The 10,739-nt window shown below is 39.8% G+C and overlaps 1 protein-coding gene across 2 annotated transcripts in view; it reads right to left on the bottom strand.

The window, feature by feature from the left end:
- Positions 1-2,089: 2,089 nt before the first annotated feature.
- Positions 2,090-10,739, bottom strand: part of IGF2 (insulin like growth factor 2) — a 40,409-nt gene continuing 31,759 nt past the window's right edge. For both annotated transcript variants that reach the window (XM_018562658.1, XM_018562659.1), the window contains exons 3-4: positions 5,541-5,707; positions 2,090-3,796 (exon numbers count right to left, since the gene is read on the bottom strand). In XM_018562658.1, coding sequence (XP_018418160.1) covers positions 3,557-3,796; positions 5,541-5,707 — 407 coding nt within the window. In that variant the 3' untranslated portion in view covers positions 2,090-3,556. The remainder of the gene's footprint in view (positions 3,797-5,540; positions 5,708-10,739) is intronic.

The raw sequence follows: 10,739 nt of genomic DNA, 5'->3' as shown, positions 1-10,739 counted from the left end.
TGGGCCCCAGGAAGACTTCTCTAAAAGCTGTTCTGATTTAATAAAGGGATGTCCTGCACTTTTGTAGTTTACCTTCTGTAACAATATTAAGATGTATCTAACCAACAAACAGTGGTGGAAGCCACTGTTTGGACCTAGCCAATGAACTTCAGATATAGCAGTCTTCCTTTTTCCCAAAATGCAGTAGTGACTCTTTAGTGAACCAATAAACGAAATGTACATGAATGTTGTCTCAGCTACAGATATCCAGCAGCTATGCAAGACATCATTGAATTAAACTTGTAGTGATGAAGTGACTTAACAATTGGGCTATGGCTAGGTTAAAGAAAAACATATTCTATAAATTTATTGATCACATACTACCACATACCAAAAATGTTCACAATATTGTCACAAATGTGATATTCGCATTAAGATCTAGGTAGTGTTCGCACTAGGTACTGCAAACGAGATGACGTACTGTCACTGTTGATGTAGTGCTACGCATGAAAATTATAACTATATATAATATTTGAAACTATATTTTATGCACAAGTGCTCAATAATTTTAGAAGACGAATGTGCTCTATATTCTACCACAGAGAACAGCATTCACTGTAACATTGCAGAATATATAATCTTCTAATTAATTATTTTTAGTTCATAAGGATAGTGAGAAAAAGTATGGTGAAAAATATATTTGTAGAAAAGGCAATATGGCTTTCAAGTTATCGAATAAATGTTAAGTGGCTTTTTAAATGAAAAGAAAAATTTGAACGTTTACGCCTCGTAGTAAAGTAAGTTTTTTTGGTCAACTCAAAAACAAAGGGCCTATGGTTTAAAAGAAGTATAAGTACTTCACAAAGTATTAACATTTCTTGGGTAGCTGATGCAAACTGATGTAGGTTATCAGACATTTTAGGCCTAATAAAGGTTGACTGCAATGTGTCTCAATGGAAAATATGGAAAGGAAACTCGTGTGTCGGGAAGTATCTCTAAATTGTGAGCCACTACCAGCCAGGGAAGTCTGATGAGTCCAGATGAATGTCTTTATTAGATAGTGAAACTAAGATCACCAGATAGTGAAGCTAGGATCAAGATGACAGCACTGGAGTTTGTATCGTAAGGGAACCTTTACACCTTAGCATTTTGGTGTGCTGTAGGAACATTTATTTTTTGCATTTTAATGTGCATTGCATTAAGGCAGCCCAGTCAAAAGAATGGGCTGGCAATGCACCAAAATATCCAATGAAATGGACACATAACATATTTGCCAATGCAGCACACCAAAATGCACAGTAGTGCATTGGAGCTTTGTCACCATTGAGCATTGAGGTGCCATTCAAAATTAATAGCACTGCATCACACCAATGCACATGGTGTACAACACACCGCGGTGTAACAGTCTGTTTTCAGACTGTTTCCCAGCCTTTAAGTCAGCAATATGCAGCTCCCATATTTCTGTCACTCCTTTGCACCTGGGAAACTCTATTTCACTTTCACTGCTTCTACTCCCTGATTGTGCAGAATAGGCAATCCACCAATCCCCTTACCCACAACCCAATACCTGGTGTCTGGTAACCTATCTGGTGGTGGAAGTATGCCTAGGTGTATGCAAATCCAAATAAATTAGCAAAACCACAATGGAAAGCTCTAGGTGGCCAGCAAAGTAGTAACAGGAAAGGAAATATGCACTGACAGCTTATGCTGCTAGCTATCTCCCGTACACTTAAGTTTAATACTTTTAGGTTTCCCACAGATTCACCTTTAAAAAAGTTCAGAAATGTGTGTTAAAAAAGAGTTGTTCGTGCACAGAAACCATTTTTTTAGGTTTATTGGTCCTTTAAAATGGACATGCGTCATTTGTGTGTGAATGTTTTTGCGGCTAAATTGGTTGCTTTAAAAAAGCATAAAAAAGAGAAGCATCAGTTTCAATTAAACAAAGATAGTTTTGAAAAATATTCAGTGCTGCATTTAATGAGATAAACTTTTAAGTCCATATGGCAAAAAAAAAAAAACAATTGGTAGACTATAAGGTATAGAATCTACAGTGTTGACCAAGTGGTAAAACCAGACTTCCCAAACTTACAAGATGTAAAAAAAATTACAAAAAACAGGACATATTAGGCCTGAGACCTGTCAAAAATCTACCCAAATGTTGACCCTAAAAACAGATGTTGGGAGACAAGGCTAGAACCAGTTGTTAATGGCTATGGCAAACTAAAATGAAACAGTTGATTCCCTTTTCCCCTAGGATATGGTAAATGAGTAATGGTGCAGTGAATTATATGTTCATCTGAATGCATGTGAATGGCTTTAGTGTTAGATTATACCCTCTTTATAATTCAGAGGAGGGGAAAAAAAACAAGGTATACTTTTCCTAAAACGAAAAGCATTATTTTTTTCAAGTTCAGTATGTTCTCATCTCTTACGGTAATACAATGCTGAGGATTCCTTCAAAGAAAGCTTCATAGGATTCATTTGATGGAATGCAAGTTTTTAGGAATCCCAGGCTACATTACAATCTCACTCCAGCTCTTCCCCTTTAAGTGACATTAGCACCAAAGGACATCATATTTACATTAACTCATCCCCTTCTTTCAACACTATACAAAAAAAGGAAATTCCATAAAAAATAGTGCTTGACTTTTTTTCCTTTTCACAAAAAAGTAATATAATATATATATTATACAAATATAAAAATCATTGTAATCTGTGGCATATGTGCAAAGCAGACAGAGCTCCTACTCCAACTTAACAGAGGCATCTGCCTACTTCCTCCTTCTTTTCTCTTAGTTCTCAATGAATAAAAGGTGCAAATACATTTGGAATTCTAGTACTCAACCCCTTTGATGCCAAAGATGGCAGCACTTTGCAATAATAAGGCTGCAGAAGCCTCAGTGACACAAAGGAGTAGGAGAAAAAGAATCCCTAAAAAAAACCTAAAATGCCCTACATTTTTTTTTTTTTTTTTTTAGGCATAAAAAAGGTGCAAAATTATTTTGGACATTGACGTTGAAATGCTACAGGAAAACAAACAAAAACATTAAGTAATGTCAAGATGTTAAACCAGATGTAAGAAACAGCGGGATTTTTTTTTTTTTTTTCCGTTTCGTTTTTCCCCTTTCCATCCTTAAAGTAATCATTCGGATGGATTTTTGAATAGTTCCACTGGTAAAACATTTTTGTTTTTCCTTAATGGCACAGTTAGGCCAAGTGTGCCAGGATGATGCATATTTGTGTGCGTGCAAATACAGTTGTGTCTTTGCATACTTATTCACGTACACACATACTGTACGTGCTGCAGTTTGAAAAAAATAAAAAAAACACAGAAAAGGACGCAAAAATCCACAGAAATAATTCCCACCAAAAGGCAATGTTGTTGTTTTTGTTCCAGCTTTGGTGTCTCAGTTTGCTCGTTTTACTCTTCTGTGTAGTGTCACATTGAGCTTTTCAGGCTTCAACTCTGTTGCTTGGCTTGGTCTCTCTCCAGTTCAGAGAAGACAGAAGAAAAACAAACAGAACATAGAAACAGAAATTGAAGGCAGTGGAATCCTGCTTAGTAATGATTCCCAGCTCAATTATGGGAGGACTCTGAGTCTTGCTGATTGGAGCGAAGTCGTGTCATTGGTGAGGTTGTTAATGGCCGATGTGATAAAAACTGCTGGGATTCTTCTATTTGCCTCACCCATCGCCGATACTGACGTGCGAGGACAATGGCTGGGACCCCTCTTCGTAAGCGGTGACTCTGAGTGGGCTTTCTTTGCCAGATGTCATATTTAGAGTGCTTGGTATGAGCATGCTTATGGTACACATCCTACATGAGGAAGAAACAAGATTATAAATAACAATGCTACACAAATAATTGATATTTCAGACAAATATTATTGACATCAACTAATGCAGATTAATCACCAGCTCCAAACAGGATTGTATGGTATGTGCATGGTGAAGCCCATAACTAGTGACTGTGTTTCCCAGATGTCTATTTTTACCCAGTGCTCATGTAAACCAGGGAGTCTAGCACTGCATGGCAATAAGCTGGGTTGGGGTGGGAATGATGAACGCTGGAGACCAAATAAGAAATTATATTTCTGTCATTTAGTGATCATTCTCAGTGTTCAGTAGCATCAAGTACATAAGACAAGTAGCATCAAGTACACAAGTTTCTGAAAACTATGATTATGCCATAGCCATCGATAGCCATTATGATGGCTATCAATGATAGCTCAGAAGCTTAAGCCTCCCAAAAGAAAGGCATATCTGTAAATTTAATGACATATTTTGAATAATTTTATATGGGTTCACTTTATATCAATTATTTATACTGTAGGTTGCCCTAATCAGTAATCAGTTACACTAGTATTGACTGTGTCCAGCAATGAAGGCAACCCACATGCTCTCTTCATGTTCCCTAAATGTAAAATGTGAGTGCAGTGGCCATCAGTACATTTGCCCCATTCCCCCACCAGCTTTAAATGGAAGTGTTCTGTAGCAACAATACCAGACAAAGCCTTAGCCTGTGCTCTGGTCATGTGAAAAATCACATATTGCAGAGAGCTTTGTATACTGGGCATTACCCCTAACACCCTGAGTTTATAAGGGCTTTGATCATTGTCTTATGACAGACTAGCTCACTTTAATCATAATTCACTGAAATAATTATTTTACACAGCACACAATGTACATATCCAGCTGAATTCTATGCAAACTAATTTTTATAAATGTACTTTTATTGTTAAAGTAGAACTATAAGTGAAATTCCAAAAAACTATGTATGCATGTGCTAAAATTATCTGTTGATCCTGCCAAACAAGCTGCTCTGCTTCATTTCCTTTCATAGGGCGACAAGGATGCAGCACCACTTTCCAGATCAGGGCAGCATTGTCACCCTTGTGTAAGTGGACCCTTCCGTGTCCATTTGATCAGTCCAAAGCAGTGACATCTCGGGAGGCAGGTCTATCATTGTGTTTAATGCTGATTAACAAGCCTCTAGCTTGCCAGTCCACAACTGGCCACACTTAGCCCTGCACTGAGTCAAACAGGGCACGTCTACTAGCACAGTCACAGCTGGTTATCAAACCCCTAGCTTGCAGTTAGCAGCTGTCCACGCCTAGCTCCACCTTCTGTGGTTTTCATCAACCCAAATGTTCATGGGAGCTGTAGTTTATGCTGAAAACCCTAGCACCATGAAGACCAAACTGTGAGATAGTTAGCATGCAAGGCAACTGAAAGGGAGGTTTGAAAATCTTAAAACTGGGTTTATTTCTTTTGTATTAAAAAAAGAGCTTGCAGATTTACTTTACTAAAGGGTTACTACCATCAGTATTTTAATACAAAGGAGCCTTTAGTTGTAGTTTAAGGTATGAATGCAATGTATTTGCTTTTGTCTGATGATCTGCAACATTTCAAGGTTAAATTAATGAAACATTGGCTGAGGTCCTGGTGCCCTTATCTTCTCCACTGTTTCTATGGGTACAGATATTTTCAAACTTACTCAGCAGATTGCTGGAGCAGATTTACGTTACCAGAACCCCTCAGCATTACACATTCCCACTAACCTTATTCAGAGATGGCAATGCAGTGGCTGGTGCGGTGGAAAGGTCTCTTTCATTCTTGACCGGCTTCGCACAGTATGTCTCTAATAAATCTAGGTCACAACTCCGAAAGCAGCATTCCTCCACAATTCCTCTGCTAACTCTGCGATTGGAGCGCCCCATATTCTTTTCTGTTAAAAACAAAAAGGAATCTATTTTAACATGAAAACATAATATGACAATACTCTCAGTGGGTTAACATGAATCCAGATTTCAGAGACATGTATTGTACTTATTGGTTCTTGTTTTTTTCCACTGTTTACAGAGTTATCCACTCTTAACTATTACTGGTCTTATATTCTGTACTAGTCTTACTTATTGCTGAAACAATGTGGAACAGATACACTGGAGGGTGGATGATGATTTTAGAAAGACAATGGTTTATAATTAGAAGTGAGTGACACAAATGGAAGTCAATATTGAGTCAGGTAGTCAGTTTATAAGGCCTGGGCTGTTTGAAAGAGGTGGTCTGGGACACGATTCAGTTCTACCCCTGCAGGGTATGCATAGGTGTGATCGCTAACTGAGGCCGATTGTGGAACTTGAACACTGGGACAGATTAGATCCCTTTATACCCACTCAAGCAGTAAGGGTAAAGATCATGTAAGTGTGCTTGGGCCCGAAACAATGTGAGCGCAGAAACTGTGCTCAGGCCTGGCACAATGTGAGTGCAGACCAATTAGGTAGTGGGGGCAACTGCGCTCGGGTAAAGTACTAGGTAACTTTGTCTTGTGTGAGTATACCCTAAATACCTTAAAGCAGTGGTAGCCCAAGTTTGGCCCTTCAGCTGTGGTGAAACTACAAGTCCCATAAGCCATTGCAAGACTCTGACAGCCACAGGCATGACTTTCAGACAAAGATGCATGATGGAATTTGTAGTTTCACCATAGCTGGAGGTCCAAAGTTTGGCTACCACTGCCTTAAAGTATACCTAGAGCAGAAACATCAAACATATTGCAGCCTGGAGTACACATAATGCAGCCTCCTTTGAAGATTCAACCCTCTCAATTTGGTCCACTGCTTCACATGCCTGATCTAAATCCATTTTTCATTTTGAATAGAATAGGGAATGTTACAAACCCTGTAATTATGTGTTTTGCCATCCGTGTCCCATTGAGGAGATTTTCTTTAGCTTTCTGTACTGTAGGCAGAGCAAGAAGTGAGAGGAAATCTCTCCAAGGTAAGAAAAGGCCCTAGAGCAGTGGTGGCGAACCTTGGCACTCCAGCTGTTTTGGAACTACAAGTCCCATGAGGCATTGCAAGGCTCTGACAGCCACAGACATAACTCCCAGAGGCAGATGCATGTTGGGATTTGTAGTTTTGGCACAGCTGGAGTGCCAAGGTTCGCCACCACTGCCCTAGAGGATACATTTTACCAGCAGGACATAGAAAGCAAAAAAGACTCAACAAAGGTACTGATCTCTCACCACTATCCAAAACAAATTGTTTGGGCTTTAGATACACTTTAATGCATTTTTGTTTTGTTTTTTTGTCTCTTCTGCATTTCTGTATGAACTAAATGCTGTTTGTGACACTTTAGTGCATTGTTTCTCTGATTTGTAGGATGGCGGTTCTGCTTATAATAAATGTGAGTGCCTTTGGAACCATTTCACAGAGCTAACAAAGATTCCTTCTAAAGCAGCATCATCACCTGCCAAAAGCATTCCATGTCATTGACAGATGCACCACTGAAAATGCTTGTCTGTCTTCCCCTAAAAGCAAACTGCAATGTGTTGCAGATTAGTGTCGGTGGGACTTTTGTTTTGTAAAAGACGTTACATGCAGCACGCTAGTACAATCTTCTTTGCATTAGCGCAAAACGTCATCTGAAAATCTCCACATTCGTGGAGCTTTGTTGGTCAAACATTAAAATACTCCATCACAGTGTGGAGGTTTGCCAATTGTAATTATTTAACATAGCACCCATAACATCATATCAGACGGAAACTCGAAAACATATCAGCTTAGCTCTAAATCTTTAGGCCTGATTAAGTTTTAACTCCTAGGGACACCTATCCTCCTACTCTGAGGCTGAAGATTTCAGATAAATATTCATGTCCCACAGCTCAAATACCAGCAGAGTGAGCCATGTAAACAACAGTCTTGGATTTCACTCTTGGATGGGGGGTGTCACACTAAGCTCACTCAGCTTTTTTCCTTCAATTCTGCTGCACTATGTTAACCCTTTTGTGATTCATACAGTTTTTAAGGGATTTAAAATGGAGCAATTAGGAGAGGTAGTTTGCAGATTTTTCTTTCTTCAGCTGACATATAACTACTCAGCTCTGAAGAGCATACAACATTTTTATAACTAAAGCACCAAAAAAAATCAGATTTCTTTCTAAAGCACACCGTGCATTTAGTGGCTTAGGTGTTATATATGAATGTCACCTGGCAGGAACCTAACATTTTTCCAGCCGTGCCATTCTAGAGGGTCATGAAAAAGACCAAGGATAGAATGGTTTTTATCCCTCATTTGACCAGGTAACATTTTCTTATCTCACCAGAATGCTGGATACCACCCTTACATGGGACAGGCAAGCCTACCTAAATAAATGGGGGAGTGTAACCAGTTAGGTTACAATATACCCCAATGTAAACCATACCCAGACTTGCTTTCTAAGCTAGATGCAGCCTTAAAGTGTATGTCTGGGCTAATTAAGAAAAACATATACATTACATCTCTACAATATATTCACATTTATACATATTTTGTCTCTTTAAAACACCCCAAGTACAGAAAAAAAAACTGTCCTGATAGAAATCCACCGAGTTTATACCTTTACTTGTTGAAGTAAAATCTTACAAAGTGTTATCATCCCTGCCAGGTAATCAGAACACTTTCCCCCCCTTCCCCCTATGTTATGAAGATGAAGAGAGGGGGAGTTGTTCTGTGAGCCTAGCTAACTTTCTGTCTTAAGTCGGGTACACACGGTTCGAATTTTGGCCACTTCCAGATGAATTGGCCGAAATTCGTACCATGAGTGCCACTGTCAGCACCCTTCTGCCCAGCATCCCTCGATAGGCTGATTGAAGGAGCTGGTTGGAAAATTCTCGGCTGAACGGAGCTAGCAACCAACCAGCTAGAGGCTGCAATCGTTGATGGATGAATCTGTTCTTTTTATTTTCATTCAGCCCGTAGGCTGAACAAAAAAAATAGAACCGTGTATACCCCACGTTAGGGTGTCAATGCTGCTTCTCCATAGATACAGCATATTGAGTAAGCTTCTCCCTCCCCAAGGAAAGAAAGAGTGTCACTGGTAGGAACACCAGAGCCTTGTATACCCCACATTAGGGTGTCAATGCTGCTTCTTCATAGATACAGCATATTGAGTAAGCTTCTCCCTCCCCAAGGAAAGAAAGAGTGTTACTGGTAGAAACACCAGGTTACAGTAAGGAAATGAAGCCTGAAAAAAGAAAACGAATTCATCCACTACATCTAAGGACTTGTAAGCTGCAATGTATTGCCTTTATGTCTTTGCATTTAGATACACTTTAAAATACAAAGCCATTTACACAATTTGCTACAGTGCTCTTGTCTTGCCTTGGCCAGGAATAAAAATGCCCATAGACCTGAGAATATAGTCAGATTATGCCTAGATATCACCGAGATAAATCTACCAGCATGAATGTAAACACAAGTGAATAACTTGGCCAGGTTATTACGCCTAGGAAAAAGCAAAGGTGAAAAAAGGTTGGCCAGAGAAAGAAAGGCTTCCCATTCATGTCCCATGCTAGATTACTTTTGTTCTCTGCTCTTTTTCCTGTGTAGTATTGAATCTTGGTTGTTATGTGGCAACAAAAGGAGTCTGAGGCAGTTCTTCCCTGAGACAACTCCATAAACAAGGCCAACCGTCTCTCGCTAAAAATTGAATCAGATGTGTATATAGTAAGCGCTGCTAGCTTATTGTGGTGGCCTACTCATTCGCTGCCTACCCGTTACTGAAAACAATCTCTTTTTCCTAAATAGGGGTGTTAACGCTGCGGTGTCTGTGACACCGTATGATGTGGCCAATGACCAAGTGGATAAAATTTCATTTATGTGATGTTTGACCTAGAGATCTATTTATATGTGTTGTTCCACTGCAGGGACTATATTTGAATTTCTTAGGAATTTCACAGTGTTAATTATGCATATATTTATTTAAAATTATTTTCTCTATAATTACAAAGTGCCAAAGAAGAGTCTGGGAAAGTATATCATTAACTCGAGAAAGTAAAAGCATTGTTTTGAACGGCCTGTTAGCTCTTTTGAATGTAGTCTGGTTTTTGAAGCATTATATAGATGTTTGTATGCATACTTTCCTTCAAAGTTTTATGCTGTGTTCCTGCATGAAATGTTCTCAATGCTGATAACAGAAGTCAGTTAATTACCTTCTTCTGGGAGTGTCTAATTACTATCTGCTGGCCCAGCTCTTCCGTCCCTCCCCTCGCCTCCCTACACTAACTTTTTTGTAGCCGCCAGGGGAGGAGTGAAGGGGAATACTATAGAGCAGGGGTGGGGTCCTGCTGTGATGCATCATGTATCTGCCTCTGGGACTCATGCCTGTAACTGTCAGTTTTGCAATGCCTCATAGGGCTTGTAGTTCCACAACAACTAAGGCCCCGTTCACACCTTTCCGTTTTGTCGGGCGTTCAACGCTCTATGAACGCTCTACAAAACGTACAACCATGAAAATCCCATTGTTTTCTATGGGTATGGTTCACACCTTTCCGTATTTCCGCCCGTCTGAACGCCCTACAAAACGGCTGACGCCCAAACAAGTACATGTACTTCTTTGGGCCGTTTTGGAGGGCGTTTTCCATTGGGATACAGCCAAGTAGCCTTCGGAATCGCGCGACGGTCGCGCGATTTTTTTTACCGCGAATCGCGGTTAAAAAAACGTGTGACGGTCGCGCGACAGACATGCATGCGTAATACGCCTAGGTGTGAACCCAGCCTAAAGGGCTGGAGTTGCCCACCCCTGCTATAGAGTGTCACATGTGACAGCTCTAAATCTGCTGGGGCTGCTGTCAGCACATCCAAGATGGCAGAGCCCAGCTAGGTAAATACTATGCCTAAAATATGTTAAATGCACATCCTGTGGTAATATTGCTGTTGAAATAAAAGTTATTTGTTAGGGCTTGCATACCGTTTAAGCCTTTCCTTCTGCATATTTTAAC

This window comes from Nanorana parkeri, unplaced genomic scaffold (genome assembly GCF_000935625.1).
Source record: "Nanorana parkeri isolate BGI_ZX_2015 unplaced genomic scaffold, ASM93562v1 scaffold589, whole genome shotgun sequence".
NCBI classification, from domain to species: Eukaryota; Metazoa; Chordata; class Amphibia; order Anura; family Dicroglossidae; genus Nanorana; species Nanorana parkeri.
Note: the sequence above shows the minus strand (reverse complement) of the source record. Positions and strands in the feature narration are given on the sequence as shown.